The sequence below is a fragment of the Quercus robur genome, chromosome 3 (assembly GCF_932294415.1).
Source record: "Quercus robur chromosome 3, dhQueRobu3.1, whole genome shotgun sequence".
NCBI lineage: Eukaryota > Viridiplantae > Streptophyta > Magnoliopsida > Fagales > Fagaceae > Quercus > Quercus robur.
Genome location: NC_065536.1, coordinates 6,643,040 through 6,663,962, shown reverse-complemented (window position 1 = coordinate 6,663,962; position 20,923 = coordinate 6,643,040). Strand labels below are relative to the sequence as shown.

The window sequence follows — 20,923 nt, the reverse complement described above, 5'->3', positions numbered from 1 at the left end:
CTAAAATTCAAAATTTGACTTGTACCAAGTCTGTTGTTGATAACAGAAGTGTTTCTGTTTCTCTTAAGCCTAAAACTGAGAAAGTTTATATCCTTCCTTTTAAGAGGAATAATAAAGAAAAAGCTTATTTTGCTAGGTTAGACAAAGGTAAAAGTTCTGATGTTGACGCTGAAGTTTCTAAACCTAAGTCTAAACCTACTATTAGAAAGCATAATAAATCTGTTTTTGTGCCTACATGTCACCTTTGTGGTGTTGTTGGTCATATTAGACCAAATTGCTCTTTGTTGAGGTAAAAACCAGAATTTGAGACTAGATTTGTTGTTAGGAATACTGATGTTCCTATATTTGTTCCTGATTGTCACTTTTGTGGTGTTCATGGTCACATTCGTCCTAATTGTCATAAATTGAAATTTAAGCATTCTGTGTTTCAATCTAGGATATGTGATGATATTTCTCCTGCCATAAGTCCATATAAATTGTTTCATATTATTTTGAAAAATTTAAGCTTCTTGGCTTGTGAAAGGAATTTGTAGGATTTTAGTCTTTCTCAGAAGATTGGTGTAATCCCTCAAATACACTCTGCTTCTCATGAATTTTCACCTACAAAGCCGAAGACTCGTGCTATATGGGTGAGAAAAGATTCTCCAAGGTGAGTGTTGCTAACTTGTCCCTGATTTAATTCTTTCAATTAATTGTGGACATGTTTTGTTTCTGTTTTTGGTCGTGTTTTTTTTTCGGTTGTTTTTTATTAAAAAAAAAATCCAAAAACATTGAAAAATTTTCAAAAAGACAAAAATATTTTATTTTGTGTCTAGTTTTATTTTTCTTGAGGATTACATGAGTTATGATATCTCTCTCTTGATTTAGAACATGCTTGACATTGTGGAGAAACTTGAATAGTATGTGTTAAATAAGTGCTAAGCTATTTCTGATTTTGTGTGAGTATGTACTAATTTGTACATGTACTCATGGGTTAATTAAGAAATTGATATTTCTTATTTATGTACCCTCTATAGCTTAGTTAAGCATTGTCATGCATTGCATTTGCATTATTCATTTAACATAATGTGTGCTTTTTGTTTTTGGTCATAAATTTTTTAAAACCAAAAAGATTTTTGTGTTTTGTATTTCACATCTTGGATTTATAATCAAGGATTGGCCATATTATTTTTACATAACAAGTTTATGTACCTTGTTTAGCTTTGATGAGCTTACTTATTGCACTTTACTAGTTGAAGCTTTGTAGTGCATGTTGTGTGGGAGATGTTTATAGTTTTTGATCACTTTGTCTTGATCTTGAAGTCACATGTCTTTGACTGTCGGACTTGAACCTTTAGAGAAAGGCATAAATAACCATCTCACCACTGTTCACTAGCCAATCATGAACACCTTAGTGCATATAATAAGATTTTGTGCTCGAGAAAGTGTAGCACATGCACAAAAAGAACATAAGGTGTAGCCTCGGTTTAATTGCTTAATGCTTAAAATTGGTATGTACTATTAGGCTTGATGCCAAATCACATGACTTAAAATTGGTGTGTATATTATGAGGCAAATCAAGAAACTTACATGATTGCAAGCTTGTTTTCTAGGAGATGTGGGAGTTATATGATGTAACTCTTTAGGTGATAGTCTCTTTTAAATTCTATGTGATGAATTTTGTAGACTTTGTAATTGATTGCTATTCACATATCACCTCACATGTATCTCAAGTTTTTGCTAGTTGCACACACTACACAAGTTACTCTTTGTTAAACTTGGTACATTATATTGTGTGTGATCTTGTTGTGGCCATCCAAGATTAAAAGTTCCTTGATTTTAATGCAAAATGTGTGTAATGTTTGCGCTTTGAGGACAAATTGATTGAAAATCTTGATTTTGGAAGATCTGGGTTGAATTCAAGTGTTTTTAAAAAACTTTTCGTCTCATACTCATGCATTTTTTTATAAAACAATGTGCTTTGAGGAGTTTCTGCTATAAAATGCTCTGTTTTTCAAAAATCTGATTTTTCCAGACTTTCGAACGATCGAACCTGTTTTTCGATCAATCGAAATTGCGATTAAAATTTTTGGTTTGAGTCTGCCTGACTCGATTGATGTTCGATCGATGCTCGATCGATCGAAACTGAAAATTTTCAGTTTTTAATTATTTGACCAAATTTTTTTCCATGCATCATTTGTATTTAGGATTCACATGAATTGCATTGTTTTTGTATCCATCTTGCAGTTTTGCAGTCATATCTCTCATTGTTTTCACACATAACATGCATACACTTTGCTAAATTGGGTACTCAACTTGATTTAAAAATTGATTGATTAATTTTTGAGTTAAGGACTTTCTAGTATATGCTATTTTTATATGTGAACTGTAGAAAATATTTTTCTTAAGAGATATGATGGATAATCAATGTGCAAATATTTTCTCTACTCATGCAACTGTTTATGGGTCACATAGTGCCATGTTTGCATTTTATTGAAAGAGAGAATATTTTTTCTTCATGTGTATCCTCAACTTAGTTTTTTTTTAAACTTGGTTTGTGTCTTTTTATTTATCCCCAACCCCTTTATTTTTCCCCAAAACTGTTTTTCTCAAACCTTGTTTTGTTTTTCCTATTTTTATAGGGGGAGAAATTTTTTTTAACCTTTGTGGTTCTTAGGGGGAGTTGTTGCTCTTCCTAGGCGGAGTTGTCTCTATTTTCTCTTACTCTGTTGCGTATGTTTTCTGTCTACCTTCTGATTAAGTAGTCTTTGTCAATACGTGACAAAAAGGGGGAGAGATATAGATGACCTGTTTGTTTTGTTTAGGGGGAGAATATAAAAACTTTTTGTTGTATCTAACTTAGGGGGAGAGTTAGAATTTACTGTTGTTTTTTTATATTCTGTTTCATATTATTGATTTATATTTATGAGTTATTCATTGATATATGTCTTTATTTTGTGTGTTGATTGAAATCAAGAAGTTATTTTGTTTACTTGTATTATTTCCACACATGCGGTTATGCATTTTGTTTAGTGTTTCAGGAAATATACAGGTTGATTCAATTGAGCTGCTGTCTACACTTGCAACTGATGGATAGTAGTTAGGATTGAATTTTTGTTTATGAGCATTATTTAAAGGGTTTTTTTCATGTTGTAAACTTTGAGCTTATATGTTGTGTTTTGTCATGGATTGCCAAAGGGGGAGTTTGTTAGGTTCTAAAGTTTAGGACTTTATGTATTTTAGAACTCTAATTTGTAATGTTGGCAAATCATGATCAAAACAATATGTTTAGAAGTGTTTAAAGCTAGCTCAAAGTTGTATGTTCATGAAAAGTTGGAATCGAGTGTAAAGCAGAAAGCAGTGTGGCTTTCGGCTTGGCTCGATCGATCGAAGCTTAGGCTCGACCGATCGAACGTCGGGCAGATTGCTTTTCTGCAGATTCGTCCAACTCAGCCCTATATGTTTAAAACGTTTTTAGGGTTTCTTATTTGTCCTAAGTATAAAAGGCAAACCCTAGCCACGTTTTAGTGTTGCTCATATTGCGGTTTGTGTAAATCTCTTGTGAGATCTAGAGGAGTTTTCCTTTACACAAACTTAGGGTTTTCAAGGAGGAGATATTCTCTAAACCTTGATGATTAAAACAGTTGTTGCCATTAAAGCTTAAAGAATACACAAGCGGGGGTGCTTGTAGCTGGTGGGAATCCAAAGAAAGAAGGAGTCCGTGGATTTGGAGCTTGCACGTGGTCGTGTCAGTAAGTTCTACTGGTTGGTAGCATTAGGAAGTCGAGCGGGGGTGCTTGTAAGTCCTTTTGTATGAACTTCGATTCTTTCTGATAGTGGATTTGCTTTTTACCTTGAGGATAGCTAGGTTAAATTCTCCCCAGGTTTTTACCGGTTTGGTTTCCTGGGTGATCATATCATTGTCTTATTTATTTCCGCTGCTATGCATGATATGATATATTTGTGTTAACCTAGACTTGTTAATTTGACTAAGTAACAACTTGGCTAATTATCTAGGGTTAATTCATTTGTTTAAGGGGTCTAAAAACTAACACTTACCACTACAGTGTTAGCCAGCCATTCGGGGTAGAAAACCTCTTTAATAGCCTTGGCCTGCTTAAGTTTCGTTACCTTGTCCTTTACAGCATCTGAATGCTCCTTGGACGAACGCCGAGGTGGTTGTCTCTTGGGGGTGACAGATGGATTGACATTTAGATGATGGCAGATAAAGCTCGGATCTACTCCCGAAGCCTTGCAAGCATCCCAAGTGAAAATTTTTAGGTTCTTCTTAAGAAAGACCACTAATTCCTCCTTCTCTCGAGATGGTAGCTGAGCTCCGACCTGAAAAAACCTTTCTGGATCGTCACCTACAGCGAATTTTTCTAAATCTTCACATTTGGCCTCATCGGTTGGAGCCCCCATAGGTAATCCCAGAGACTGTGACTGCTATAATCCTTCCCTGATTATAGCCGAGGACTCAGCTGCTGGCTGACGCAAAATTGCAGACACGAGGCATTGTCTAGCCATAGATTGGCTCCTTACTAACTCCTTAACTCGATCTTCAGACAGATACTTAACCTTCTGATGTAGGGTTAAAGAGACAACCCCCAAGGTGTGAAGCCAAGGTCTAGCAACAATGGCTGTGTAGGGGGAGTACGCATCTGCTACAATGAAGTCCACCTCCACCACTTCTGAGCCGGCCTACACAAGCAACCTAATTTGGCCCTTCGGGGCAACAAGCTTCCCATCAAAGCCAACCAAAGGTGAATCGTAGGTTGTGAGATCTTCTAGTTTTAAATTTAGTCTTTTATATAGGTCAAGGTACATGACTTCCACACAACTGCCTTGGTCCACCATGACTCTCTTCACATCATACCCCCCTATTCTAAGGGTGACCACCAAAGCGTCATCATGTGGTAGGATAGTTCTGATCTTGTCTTCTTCAGAGAAACTCAACGAAGGTCAAATTTCCAACCTAGCTTTCTTCGGCTCGGAAATGGGGTCCTAGGCCGGTGAGCTGGTCACAGACATCACCCTGGCTGGCTGAGAACTGGTCCTCCCAGGCGCAGCAAATATGACGTTGATTGTACCTAACGAGGGCCTTGAAGAGGCATTCCTCTCAGCCCCTGATCTTGACTGGTCTTCTCGTCGATTGGGTTGATACAAAAATTGTTGCAACTTCCCCTCCTTGACTAGTTACTCTAGATGGTTCCACAGAGTTCGGCAATTCTCGGTGGTATGTCCCCGATCTTGGTGGTACTGGCAATGGAGGCTTTGGTTGTGCCTTAAAGGATCTCCACCCATCTCGTTCAGCCATTTGAAATACGGCTCGTTCTTGATTTTCTCTAAAACCTGATGCACCGGTTCTCAGAACACAGCGTTTACCACTTGAGGGTCTGCAGGCCCAGATTGTCCTGAAAAATCTCTTTGGGGTCTGTTATTATTACAGCGGTCCGACCTGAAATCCCTCATCTCCCGAGGGTGATCTTCCTGAAAACTCTTATACTTATCAATCTGATCCATGAGCTGACGTATACCAGTAACAGGTTTCCCCGTCAAAGACTTTCTCAGGCCGTGCTCAGCAGGCAAGCCGAGTTTGAAAGTGTTAACGGCTACATCTTCAAAATCACCATCTACCTCGTTGACCATTTCCCAATACCTATCTAAGTATGTTTTCAAAGTTTCTCCTTCTCTCATGGATAGAGATAGCAAGGAAGCCAAAGGGCGAGGAGCTTGGCTGCATGTGATAAAACGAGACCCAATTGTTCGAGTGAGTTCCTTAAAAGAGTCGATGGAACCTGCCTTCAAACCATCAAACCACCTCATCGCCACAGGCCCCAAATTAGATGGGAAAATCTTGCACATCAAGGCTTCATTCTTGGAATGTACAGCCATATTTTGATTAAAGTGGCTAACATATTCAATAGGATCAGTCCTGCCGTTATACAAGGTGAAAGTGGGTTGAATAAACCGCCGAGGGAGTTTCCCTTCCTCAATCCAGTGTGTGAAAGGCGATTTGGAGATTTGGTTGAGTGCTTTACTTAGGGCATCATTTACCAGGTCCCTCGAGGATGAATCACTGTTTCTGCGCTCATGACAGTAATCTTCATCATACGAGAAAGATTCACTGGGGGGAGTTCTTGACCTCTGTTTGTAGTCTTCGTCCTTTTCATCATCGGAATAGTAGTCAAAATTGGAAGGAGATCACCTTCTGCGCTCGTGGTGTAATTTTCTTTTTAGGTGATCAATCTTCTTTTGCATGTTTCTAGCATTCTCCTCATGAGAGACATGGTTTCTTCCCCGAGACTGACTCTTATTGGTGTGGGTAGTGCATACACTTTCCTTTCGGTCTCTCCTTCGCTCAAGTTCACGGAAATGATCCGGACGTTGAGACCCTATAGATTCTGCTTGATTTGGACCTAAACCGACCATCGTTCAACGTCTAATCCACTATCGCACTAGTAGATCTCCAAAAACGGCACCAATTGTAAGGACCAGTTTTGGCTTCCTAGCCCAATGTTAGGATGAACTTCGGCCCAAAAGGCCCAAAATAATAAATTTATAAAGAATGGGTTAGAAAATTGGGCTTTAGTCAATCACACGATGAGTAGGATAGGTTAGAAAACTGGGCTTTAGTCGATCACATGATGAGTAGGATAGGTTTGATGACAAGAAGATGAAAATAGACAATGGTAATATGAAGAAAATTCGTCCTTGGCAAAGTCCAAGGACACTGATTCTCATATATAGTTCTTGAGTTACATTACAGGTTTAATTATAGGTTGCTACAGTGTTTTCTTCCTCAATTTTCCGATCACCTATCTTATCGCCTCCCTCTCCTTTTATACTGTCTTTTCTTTCCATATATTTCCTCCACGTGCTTGCCAGATCGTCGGTGTGGATACTTGTCCCATCAGTTCTATTGATAAGTCCTCATGTAATAGCTGTAAGGCTGAAATACACTGTTTAGGTATCACTTCTTCATTAATGCGGCCAGGGAGTTAGTTGGAGTGCATTTAATGCGGAGGTAACAGCTTTCTCCCTAGATATTTTGAAGTTCCTCCTTATCTGATATCTCTGCAATACTTGTCCGCTCCAGCTTAATTTTCGGGGTCGTCATCCTTGCTATCAAACCAGCTTCCAGGACCTCAGCTTAGCCAGGCCGAGGACGTTTTCATCCTCGGCACAATCTTTGGTCCCCGGCTTTCTGTTTTTCAACAATCTCATCTAACGCAGGGCTCTCCTCCTCAAACAAGTCCTTGTCCTCGGCTTGGGCCACAGGCCCAATATATGAATAAATGATGAACTTCTAAGCCCAAGGCCCCTACATATATCTTATATATAAAGGCACGAATGCGCATAAAGTGTTTTTGCACTGTACATCTACAGTTCCATTTTGTTGAGCCACTTTGTCTTCTTTTTTTTTTTTTCTTTTTTTTTTTTTTTTAAGTTTTGAACAGTAGCTACAGTACCAAGCGGTACTGTAGCTACAGTTTTTTTTTTTCTCTGTCTTCCGTTTGTACTTTTATATATATATATATATATATATATATATTGTTATAATAACACAACAAATTTCACAATTATTGAGGTGTCAATTTCTTATAAGTCAAAATAAAATAATAAAATATGAAACTATGACCAACCACAACTAAAAATAAATGTTTTATGAAAATGTTGTGATACTTGTTAGGTGAATGTGTAAAAACTATAGTACTTTTTGTTTGTTCAATATGTATTTTTTCTTTTTTTCCAATCATCGATTTGTGCTCTTTTTTCTACTAACTATATAAGAAGAGGCAATGCCTCTACATTGCCCCTTTTGGTGTAGTGAGCCATTTTTTTCCCCAAGTTTTAAACAGTTGCTACAGTGCCACTTTGGTTTGTTCAAGTGGCACTATATCTACAGTAGCTATAGGGTTTTTTTTTTTTTTTTTTTTTTTTTTTTTTTTTTTTTTTTTTTCAGTCTTCCGTTTGTTCTTTTTTTCTTTTAAATATTTATAAAAACCCGCATATATATTGTTATACTGACACAATAAATTTCATAATATTTTTATAATTATTGAGGTGTCAATTTCTTATAAGTCAAAATAAAATAATAAAATATGAAACTGTGACCAACTACAACTGAAAATAAATTTTTTGAGAAAATATTGTGACACTTGTTGGATGAATGTGTAAAAACTACAGTACTTTTGGTTTGTTCAATATGTATTGTTCATCGTTTTTTTTTTTTCCCCCAGTCATTGATATGTGCTCTTTTTTTTCTATACATAAAAAGAGCAAGTAAGCTCATTAATAGTGTTATGAACAGTATTTTTGATTTAGTGGCTTGCCTTTTTCCTCATTTTTTTTCCCTTCAAGTTCACCAACTTGGTTTGAGCTTGTTTTTTTTCTTTTAAATGATCTTTATATGTTTACTTTCTACTTATAATGTAAGCTTACATTGTATACACACAAAAAGTAGCAAATATTATATACATTTGCAAAAAAAAATTGTACAAATTTTGCAAATGTGTACAACATTTACCAATTTTTATGTGTTTACAATATAAATTTACATTGTAAGGGCAATGCATATTTCTATATATATATATATATATATATATATAAAGAGTGAATGTGAAAAGTTACAGTAATTTCGCTACAGTAGTTATGGTTTGTTAACTTTCTGGGCTTTTTTTTTTTTTTTTTTTTTGGTGAATGCATAAAGTTGTAATATATTTGCTATATTATTTTTGGTTTGTCCACAATAATTTTCACAATACTTTCATAACAAATCAAATATGGTAAATTGTTATTGGTTCTAATTTAAACTTACCTATGAAACTACTTTTTTACCCACCAATAACAACTTGTAGTAACCTACTACTTATGATTTGTTGTGAAAATGTCATGGACATAACATTTTTTTTGTGTGAAAAATGTTAAGCATCTTGATGCTGTCACAATATTTTCAAAACTGCTGAATTGTCAATTCTTTTCAAGTTAAAATAAAATATAACAAGATTATAAAGGTATTATAAAAATGTTGCGTCATTTTGTTGTATTTTTAGACATTTTTTGTTTGTTTGATCAACTTTGTTGAGCCAAAATTCACTATTCCACCTACAATTTTTTTGGGTTGACTTTTTATATTTTTTTTTCTTTACACACTATTTTAAGTAAAAACACATAGTTTTGCACACAAAACCAAAAATAAAAATTTAGGAAAAAATCATTTTTCATCCTTTATGTTTGGGATAGTTTACAATTCTTACTTAAACTTTAAAATCATGCAATTTTTCCCTAATATTTTGGAAAAGAACAAATATATCATATTGTTATTCTCTCAGTTAAACCCTAATGAAAGCTTATGATTCTTAAAATATTTTATTGTGTAATGTCTAAATTACTTCTACTAAATTTTAATATCCTAAAAATTTTCTTTAGGTATTTTGAGTTTTAAATGATAAAAATTCTTAGAAAATTAGAATGATGATATTCAATGACACAAGCCTTTTGTTATCTTTTTTTATTTTTTTTTATTTTAAATTTCTTAGCAAAACTCAGTTGTTTATTGTTGAAAGATAATGATATTCGTTATCATTCCTAGAAATTTTTAGAGAATAGATATATTGTCTTTAACAAGTAGGTTCTAAAAAACTATTATAGTTAAATAAATATTTATATGTTAAATAGCTACCCTAACTTTGTGGTTGATCAAAATTCTTAAACAAATGAGATTAACTTTTTACAACATAATTATCAAAATTCTTAAAATTAATGTCTCTTTTTATTAATGTAAATCTCTATATACTTTAAAAATCAAATGATTCATATATTTGTTTTGTAATACAAATAAAATCTAGAATTGACCTTAATTATTACAGTACTTTTTTTCCACAGCAAGCACGTGCAAGGCACGTGCTACCCTAACTAGTATATATATATATATCCGAAAGAAAAACGTGAGTCATATACATAGATTAGAACTTGTAATTTCATGGCTTTGTTCTAAAATGAACTTTGTACGTAAACACTAACATAAAAGTGTAAACCACAATGGTAGGAAATATCCCTTGTGAAAAATCTAAATATCACTAACGTTCCTAAGATAAAATTCTAACTCTTTTAATTTTTTGTTTCTAACAGTGAGAAATCATACCTTGAACAATTTGGTTGCCTCTTCAATCGTATGTGTTCTAAACTCCAAGGGAAAAATACATCTCTTAACGTCTTTAGTGATAAATCCCTTTCTATGAAAAACCTTAATTTATCTCTTCCTCTACTCTATATTTAACGCATCAGAGATGTGGGCTTAGCAGGGTAGTGGGCTGCAATTACTAACTAAAGGTACTTATGGCCCATTAATTATATATATATATATACACACACACACACACATGGATGGAGGTATTATTGGACTTTGGGGGGGCAATGGCCACCCCTAATTTTTTTAATAAAAAATACTAGTATATATATAGATACTAATTTTAACAATTTTGTTCAATAAAATTACACTTTGCCCTTTTAATAATATCATTGATTCTTTTAAGAGTAATACTACATTGACAAACTTTTTTACAACAGTTTTACAAACTATTGAGTTAATAAATTCTTACTGATTTGCATCTAGGCCCATCAATTACATCATTTTTTTTTACTTACTAAGAACTACTCACGACATTAGTAACTTATAAAACAAACAACCCAACAAAAATTACAAGTAGCAAATTTAAAAGACATTAAGCCCATCAACCAATTTTACATAAAACAAACAACCCGACCCTTTATAAAATTTTAAACAAAATAATTTTTTCCTTACTCTAAATTTATTAAACACACAAAAAATTATTATTAAAAATATTAAAAAAAAAAAAAAAAAAAAAAAAAAAAACCTTCAACAATGAAGCAATAGCAAAGCCGATGGCCGAAGCCACCATGGTTAGAAGCATAACCACCCCCTTAACTCTAAATCCCAACTCCGTCCCTGTATATATATAAAGATATGCGGGCTATTACATCTTTTGTGTATTAATTGTTTTGTTTTGTTTTGTTTGCATGATTTTTTTCTTATATTAAAAAAAAGGCAATATTTGTGAAAGAATCAAAATGGGTTTGCATGACTCCAGGTCCAAGGTCCAAGGTCCAAGGAGACGTTAGAATGGAAACATGCGTACATATCAGTTATGCCCCTTCTTAGCCTACCCTTTTCCACCAAAAAAAAAAAAAACACTTTTTCCATTTGACTTTTTTCTTCTCTCTCTCTGCCTTCTTTTCCTAGCTGCCACTTTCATGTCAACGTCATAAAAGCACCAGCATTTGTAAAAATCTGTTATTTTAACCCATAAAAAACTATTTTACAATACACATCTACCACACAATCACTGCACAATACCAAAACACAACTTAAAACAAACACAATCAAATTTAGCCAAATACCCACAACAAACCCACAATTACCACCACCACAAACCAACAGCCACAATCACCACAAACCCAATCAAATTCAGTCAGATACTCGCCCCAAAATTCTACACGACAGATGCAGAATGATAAGTGCTCAATACCAGCAACAATAACGAGTAAAAAGCTTCAATAACCCAATGCTGTCATTCACAAATATAAATTAAAGGAGCTGCCTTAGTAGTCAAAATACTACTAAATATGAGTTATTATAAATACTACCATTGTACTGCCATAAACGATTATATTATCCCACTAAATGACTACTAAAATTGTTTTCTAATATGTAGCACTCTAGCAACCATTAAGTTAACAACAAAATATAAGCAAACCCAACACATCCAAGCTCGTCTCAGCCAAATCCATCCAAGCTCTTCTCCTTTCCGGCTTCATGGCAATGAAAGCAGCCCTAGCATCGGAATTAAGGAGTTCTTTTAGGACCATGTAGTGGGTGTAATCATCTAGGTGATTAAACGAGTTATGCACCTCAACTGCTTTGTCGATTGAGAACCTATCACCCCCCACATAAGACTCACCAGTTTGTTGTCTACTCTCATTAAAAATAAGCCTTGTCTTTGACACTTCTGTGAAGCCGTTGGTAACCTCAATCATCTCACTAAGTATCTCTCCTTTCTTCTTCTTCCCCTTGGAGTGCTCTGGTTGAGCTGCACGCTTTTCAGCACGCCTGCTTTGCTCTTCAATTGGTGTGCAGAGCTCCTCTATGTCATCTCCACTATCAGCTTTTGAATTCACAAGTACTCCAGTTGATAGAAATGCCTCATCTAGCTCTCGCTCTTCATCCCTGGTTGGGGCTGGTAAGTCTAATGATATTTCAAGGAATTCAGTGGCAGCGCCGGTGTTGAAAAGCTATCCCAACAAGTCATAGTGATCAAGGTCCTTTTTCTGGAACTCCTTGCATCTAGGGTTGGCCTATCAACAATCATATATACAAGGTTAAACACATGTAGTATTTATTTATATAAAACAATACTTCAACAACATTAAAATTACTGTATACACATATAACACTTACCGCAATTGCGTTTGCATAAACCTCTTCACTTCTTATCACTGTCTTTGTAATGGAATCTCATCTCATCCCCGAACGTCCGATTAGCTCAGAAAATAGTCGGTGTCTAACCTTCAACCTTTGAAATTTCTGCCTTAGTTGGTCTTTATGGTAGTTTTTATTTGCACGTCGGTTAAACTCCTTTTGAATGAAACCCTAAGGACCTTTCTTAAATTGCCTTTGTGGCACTTCCTCCACTAACACATATATAAAATGCTTTTCAACAAAGGGAGGCCACAATTCCCCATCTTCAGCGTCACTTGTATTACATTAACCATCTAATAGCATAAAAGTTTGACATACTTAACCAATATCCAAATATCCAATAGCATGGATATATAACATATTCTCTATTTATTGAAATAGTTGAACAGAATTTTGTTGATTTTGAAAATGTTTGAGTATTTGAACTATTTTGAGTCATTAAAATTGTTTATGTATTTTTAGAACCTATTGTAAGTTATAGCTTTTAATATTTGAAAAAAATTGACTACTTTCTAAACTATCTATGATACATTTGTAAGATTAAAGTATGTGATCTATTTGTAACTTACTATTTTAAGACTATGAAACTTCTTTAGTTATTTTTGAAAACCCATAGCATATTATAACTTTTGAAGGCTCATATTACATCTTATTACTTTGCAGATCTATTACTTGATAGAACTTATTAGGATTTTGGGTTACTTATTAAGTTGTCAGCTCACCCCCGCCCCCTCCCCTTTTTCCCTTCCAATTTCAGATTATGAAGAATAACAAGTTTTGGGAGTTTTGATGATTGTGTTGTGAGCGAGAAAAGAAGCTTAGTGATTTTGGGATTTGATGGTCTTCTAATAGTTTTATATTTTATTGGTCAATTGGCATTATGTACGTAAGGTTTGGATTTTTATTCCTATTAAATTATTGGAGATCTATTCATAAAGAAATTGTTGAGGTATTTTGGATTTAATTGATTTAATTTTTGAGGATAAATTTTAGTTGCTAAGAAGTCCTTGCACACTTGTAAGGTACACACTTGTAAGGTGCTTACTTTATAAGCGTGCGGCAGTTGTTACATGCCTATCTTTGTAGTTGGGTTCAGGACGTAACAACCCCATCTTCCCAATAATTGACAATGTTGTCAGAAATTTTCACACCCATAAGCAGATTGACGCTCCAATTGCTAGGTTGGACAGCCAAGTACTGTTTGAATTTAAAGCGCGAGGTTAGTGACCAATTGTAAGTCTGGTCGACAATGATTCTGACGAGTTGGGTCAAGTCAGTGGCGTACTTGGTTGATGAGATTTTCATGTGTAGCAAGGCAGACCCTAGGCTCCGGATGGCTGCTCTTACTGCAAAAATCGTTCACCAATGCGAACGGTGGAGGAAGTGGCGGTGGTGGAGTCGGTGAGCTTGCTAGTGTATGATTCTCATTCAATACTTGTATTGTGGATTTAAGAGGAGCATGAAGTGATAGGAAGAGAAGATGATGAAAAGGGTTAATATTGCTGAAAAAATAAGCAAGGTCGGTGAAGATGAGAATGAAGGGTCTACAACTTGGTTTGATAGTAGAAGACAACATTGATTGTTTGAGACTTTCTTTATCTATTTCTCATAAACAGTGTTAACCTATCTATGGGGCTTGCTTGCAAATGTACAATATATAGGCGATTTTGGCCCATTAGCATTGATTTTTAAAATATTTAGGCTCGAAACACTGTTTGGGAAATATATAGCAATATACCACTTTTTTAGGTACTCGAGCTTGGCAAGCTCGAGTTCCATGTTTTTTTAATCCACTATCGCCCCATATTCAAGGAGCCCTATAGTGGCGTTTTTAAGCCCTATAGTGACGTTTTCGGGCCCTATAGCGGCGTTTTCCTGCAAAATTTTTTTTATAAGTCCCCATAACAGGTTCAAGGTGCCCTATAGTGGCGTTTTTAAGCCCTATAGTGACGTTTCCGGGGCCTATAGCGGCGTTTTCCTGCAAAATTTTTTTATCAGTCCCATAACAGGTTCAAGGGGCCCTATAGTGGCGTTTTTAAGCCCTATAGTGACGTTTTTGGTCCCTATAGCGGCGTTTTCATGCAAAATTTTTTTTTAAGTCCCCATAACAGGTTAAGGGGCCCTATAGTGGCGTTTTTTGGCCCGAAAACGTCACTATAGGGCTTTAAAACGCTACTATAGGGTTCCTTGAATATGGGGCGATAGTGGATTAAAAAAACATGGTACTCGAGCTTGCCAAGCTCGAGTACCTAAAAAAGTGGTATATTACTATATATTTCCCAAACAGTGTTTCAGGCCTAAATATTTTAAAAATAAATGCTAATGGGCCAAAATCGCCCAATATATATATATACTTTTGCTCTTGCGGCTATTGCCTCTTATTTTTGGGCTACAAAATCAGCGGCCCATTGAGTAGTGGAATTTGATAGATTGGTTATGGCCTTGATATTTTATATTGAGGACTTTGTCACGCCCAACTCAATACAAAAGTTTCAGTTAAAATTTCCTTCAATTTTTTCTTAAAGTTTTAAGACAAGAATCATTATCATCCAAAGAATATATTTGGTTAGGTATTAGGACTAAGAGTGTTGAGGTGGTTGTTGGTTGGACATTTTATTTAAACAAAATAATAGTTAAATAAATAATGCATGTTCGTCTATATATTCATCATAAAAATAAGCAAATTAAAGCTAAACAAGTGAGATATGCATGCAACAACTAGGCAGAGAGAGTAGTCAGATTTTCTTAAATCCATTGTGTTAATAACTAATGCCACACGAGCATCAAATTCCTTCAAGATTCAGTCAAGATCCCTCCTTTTAATGACCTCCTCACTTTCCTAAATCCTTAATTATCAAACTCCATTCAATAATACTCCAGCGACTTACCAGAAAAACAACCACAACGTCTTTTTATTGTCAACACCCTCAATATTTCATCTTCCTCACTGGTCTAAGATCTCACAAACACTCTTTTCTTTTTAGCTTTGCCTTTCCTTCTCTCAGTAATTTCACCTGATTATACTGTGCAAAGAAGAATAGAACTGTGGAAATGAAGCCTAAACAAGAGACTAAATAAAATAAACTGATGATTGTATTTTCTACCTGCTCTCAAACTATCCCAGCCACCTAACCACTATCAGTGCTGTTGTTTTAACAAGTCACAGAGTCAAATATATAGGATTCTATCCAAATACAAGAAATTTCGAACGTGCTTGAACTATGATGCTTTATAGTAGACTTGAATTAATAATATTACGGAAAAAAGCTTTATAAATAATAGGAAAATATCTCTTACATGCATTATTTTGAACTAAAATATTTACTTAAAGTCATGATTGTGAAAATTTTTGTGCAAAAGTGGCACGTGAGTATAATAAATATTTTCCAAAATAATTGTAAGGACACAAATTGATCCACAACCCAAAAGATTTGGACAATGGCTCAACAAGCCCGCAACAATAAATTTGCTAGAGGGTGGATTTAATGCTGAATGTTTAACGAGTCAAATGTGAATCACAATGAGTTAGTTTAGTGTTAGAATGAATGAGAAGAACAAGTTGAAAAGAAAAACACTCCTCAGTCAAGTCAGGATGGTATGTTTTTATATATATCTCTCAGACTTATACAAATATTCCAGTTCTTGATTACAAAATGGTTCCTCTCCTTTTTTCTGATGCCTCCCTTGTAATGGAATCCTTTCCCTTTTATACTCCTTCTCTCATCTTAGCCTTCCACTTGTTGATCAAATAACTAATCTTCTTGATACTTGTCCTATCAGAACCTTTTTGAAATCTTTGTGGGTAGCTGTAAGGCTACAAGTCACTATTCAAGTATCACCTCCATATTAATGCGGTCAGTTGGTTAGGTGCAGAGCATTCAACGTGTTGGTAGCAGCTTTCTTTCCAAATATTTCTCAATTCACTGTTGACTCACCTCTCTCCGAAGCTTATCCTCCTTTCAAGCATGGTTGTCCATTGCCTAGTACTTGTTGGATGGTCGGACTTCAGGCTTCCACTCTGTTTCCCGAGGAGGTTTGGCTCCTCAAACAACATCACCTGCTTGTTGTGACCAGTCCTCGTCCTCGGCCCAATAACCTACTTGCCTTTACTAATATTTGTTTGTCCTCGAGCTCTTTGGCGTCCTCGGGCATGGCCCATGGCCCAATATCCTTATTCGAGCCTTTTATCCTCACAATAATAATGGAGGCATAGGGTGCATTACAATATGTAGAGTCCAAAATAGCTAAATTTTTTGGACAAAATTTAGCTACAAAATTGGTTGTAACTTAAAACTACAACCTTAAAATTACAAAATTGGTTATAATAAAAGCAAGCCAACATAATCATGCGAGCTAATTAATTAAGTTGAAAAATTAATCAATTATTTATTCAATAATCAATATGTTATGTTATACTACTTTTTTTTTTAGCTGAACAATATGTGCATTCGCGTCCGCAACTTCCATCTTATTCTATTTTACCATCTCAAAAAGTTACTTTATTAATTATACCATACCATTTTACAATACAACCAACATCCCAACTTTTATTTTCCTATTCTACTCATTAAAATAATATATATTATCCACTAAAATAGTATAATATATTCAAATACAACTCTCTCTCTTTTTCTTCTCCCCCATCTCTCTTCCACTTTATCAATTAAAATATATTATAATTTTTACTAAAGTGTTACAATTACAAAAAAAAAAATTGCAATTGTAAGACTTTACATGTTCGGCAGCTGGGCTCTTTTTGTGCCTTTATGCTAAACTTTTCCTACGTATACTATTTTCAATTGCCGATGGGAATGCTCTAAATATATGTGAATAAAATGCATTTTTATCTTTCTAGAAGTTGACGTAGAATCATATTCACAAAAAAATTCCAACACCCTATGATGCAAAATGCAAATGTAGTAACATTTTTTTTCTTAAAAACTATTATTTTATTCCACCTCTAATTATTTCTTTTAGCATTATTCTCTCTAAATTGTCTTAGTGAAATTGTTTCAATCTTATTATAATTAATGTGTGATTTAATATATGAATAATGCTATGTTTATAATATTTTTACAACAATTCTTATGTTATAAGCTGTTATTGATTTTAATTTGGATCATCAATGACATCACTTTTTTTAAAATCCATCATTAAAAACCTTACACCTATAATTTGTTTTGAAATTATTATAGACATAACATTTGTTTTGAAAAGGTAATTAGTAAGTTAAAGATATATCATTACTCTTTAATATATACTCTCTTTCTATTAAAAAAAAATACATACTATTGCATACACAATTTCCTACTTTTTTTTTTTTTTTTTTGGATGGGACATAATTTCCTAGTTAATGTCATTTAATTTGCACGCTAAGTTTTACTTATAAGAAAATGCCTTCAATTTTAACTATTGAGATATCTCTTAAATGTGTAAAAAAAAAAAAAAAAAAAAAAAAAAAAAAAAAAAAAGGGAAAGGGAAACTTGTAAATTTGCTAGAGCTGGAGTATAAGACAATTAGATATTTTAGAGCAAAATAAGAAAATAGTAAATTTCTTTTTATTCTTGTCCCTTCAATAAAACAATTGTCACTTCTTATTCCTATTACTCTTATTACAAACCCTAAACCAGACTTTAGCAACTCCTTTTACTCTTCTCTGCCACCACCCACTACCCTTATTACAAATCCTATACCAGACTTTAGCTACTACTTCTATTCTTCTCTCCCACCATTGACTACCCTTATTACAAACTCTATACCATACTTTAGCTACTACCTCTACTCTTCTCTCCCACCACCGTTACCCTTACTACAAACCAATGAAGCACGGGTGTAGATTTGGGTTTGGGTGTGGGTGCGAATGCAGGTGCGGGACTCGGTAATTTTTGAAAAAGTAGGGTGCGGGTGTGACAGGATACATTTACTAATAAATTATTAAATATATTTTTATTTACAAATTACTAAATATATTTTCATATAATGGTAAATATATACCAATTTAAGAGCAATAATAACTACAAATAATTCAATAATTTCAATTTAAGTTGTTTAATGTAAAAATAATTTGACAAATATATAATAAGTTAATAACTAAATAATAAATCAACTCAAGTTTTTATTTTATTTTATTTTTTTAACATGTATTTCGGCCAGTTTCTCGGCCAATTTTGGCCGTAATCAGCGCGACTCAGCCTCAATCGACGCTAAACTGGCGCGACTCAGCCTGAATTGGTGCGAATTGGCCCAAACTAGCGCGACTCAGCCAAAATCGGCACGAATCGGCTTGAACTAGCACAAATCGGGAAAAGAAAAAAAAAAGAAAAAAAAAACGTGAATCGGCGTGTCATCGAGTGTTTAGTGTGGGTGTGGTGGCCCTAGAGCCACACCCATGCTTTCTAGCTACAAACCCTATACCAAACTCTATCTACTCTTCTCTCAAAATGGCCAGAACCCATACTCATGTTCTTATCGATTTTTTCAAGATTCGAAAAATGTTAATCGGGCTAATCGGTCTCTATCTCTTAGCTGATACATTCTATTTTCTGTGGTTTTCACATATGCCAAAAATGGCAACTGAGCTTCCTGTGGTGACTACCGACACCGAGTATTGGCAGGCTAGTTGTTATGTGGAAGAAATCTGTGCCAAGCCTCAGTTTCTAAACTTTATCTCCGGGTGCGGTGTGTTGTTTATTGGCACGGTGGCAAAGCCAGTAAACAATAGAGAAAAAACTCTTTGTCATTGCCCTAAAGAATATTGCAAATATGGCCAAAAAGGTAAATAGGAGTCTTGGAGATATTGAACTTTCTGATTTGTCCATAGAGGTCCAATCAAATGTTCAATCTTGCAAAGATGATTTGGGTATGAATGTACATCTGCTTGTTGAAACTATTGCATCTCTAGAGGCTAATTTCTCCGTGGCTGGGGAAAATTTGGGTATGAGTGGAAAATTGTTGGTAAACTATGAGTTGTTTCGATCAAACTGTATGAATGAGTTGGTTAGGAGTGATCCTAAAATCTTTATCAGAAGGAATGAGATAAAATTATTGAAGGAACATAGGGGTCTGTTTATTGCACTTTTCATCACTTCTTCTTTCCTTAATACAAGATATGAAGTTCATGACTTAACCAAAGCTTGGTTGATTCATTCATTTCCCAACGAGTTTAGCAAGAGCAAGGTCACTCCAGACATAGTGGTGGCTAAGGATGGCACAGGGGACGTTGAAACCAATAGAGAGGCCATTAGACGTGCTCCCTTGGGTATAATGACTGTAGTCGTTGTCTATATCAAGTCTGGGATTTACAACGAACATATAGTAATTCCTGGTTTGCCCAAGTTTCGGTTTGTTGGTGAAAACTGGCAAACCACCATCATTCAGGGAGAGCTATATTGAATTGAAAAGGAGCTGTCTACCTTGCACACAACAACATTCAATAAGTTCAACAATACTTTCACTACAAGAAAAAAGACTTAATACAACATAAAAAGTCATTGCAATAACAACTAATGTTGTTGTAATAAATGTTATTGCAACGACAAAAAAGTCAATGCAAGCCGTTGTAATAAACTCTGAGGTAATAGGTTTATGCAACACTATATTTTCGTTACAATAAATTCCATATATTGCAACCATTTATATATTGCAACAATTTACTTTGAAAATCTTGTTACAATAGGTTATTTTTTTATTAAAAAAAAAAACAATAGGTTTATGCAACACTAGATTTTCGTTGCAATAAATTTCATATATTGCAATGATTTACTTTGAAAATCTCGTTGCAATAGGTTATTTTTTTTATTTTTAAAAAAGGCAATAGGTTTATGCAACACTAGAATTTCATTGCAATAAATTCCATATATTGCAATGATTTACTTTGAAAATCTCGTTGCAATAGGTTATTTTTTTTATTAAAAAAAAAGGCAATAGATTTATGCAACATTAGATTTTCGTTGCAATAAATTTTATATATTGCAACGATTTACTTTGAAAATCTCGTTGCAATAGTTTTTTTTTTAATTAATTTTTTTTTTATATTGAACACCTGGATCTCTGCTTCTGAGAGATTTGCTCGGCATCCTTTCCATTTCACCCACTTGCTCAACCGCGAACCTATGCCTATGTTTTGGTGCCCCCCATAATCAATTCAATTAAGTTCAGAACGGCTATTCCAATCAAGCCAACCCTTCAGGATGGATGACGTGTTCAATGTAGCTGTTAATAATTGCCGTCGCAATTGTGTCACTCCATGGCCGTTTCAAGTAGGTTGAATTTTCCGAATCCTTTAGCCATATCTTGTTGGCATGCATAGCTCCAATCAAGGACTTGTGTATAACAATACCCCTTTGATTTGCCATCCCACCGCTACCATCGGCGGTCAGAACATTAACTTGACTAGGCTTCGATTGCTTCACTAAGATTAGACAATTTTGAAATACAGCAGC

The 20,923-nt window shown here is 34.6% G+C and overlaps 2 protein-coding genes across 2 annotated transcripts; one reads left to right on the top strand and one right to left on the bottom strand.

Moving 5' to 3' along the window:
• Positions 1-5,346: 5,346 nt before the first annotated feature.
• LOC126719151 (uncharacterized) lies at positions 5,347-6,411 on the bottom strand. Its single transcript, XM_050421736.1, has 2 exons — positions 6,188-6,411; positions 5,347-6,064 (listed from the first exon to the last, which is right to left on the bottom strand). Exons 1-2 carry the CDS (start codon positions 6,409-6,411, stop codon positions 5,347-5,349), a joined length of 942 nt encoding a protein of 313 aa, XP_050277693.1.
• A 12,833-nt stretch (positions 6,412-19,244) lies between these two features.
• On the top strand, positions 19,245-19,874 carry LOC126719150 (probable pectinesterase 30). The gene has a single exon (XM_050421735.1). It carries the CDS (start codon positions 19,245-19,247, stop codon positions 19,872-19,874), a length of 630 nt encoding a protein of 209 aa, XP_050277692.1.
• Positions 19,875-20,923: the final 1,049 nt, after the last annotated feature.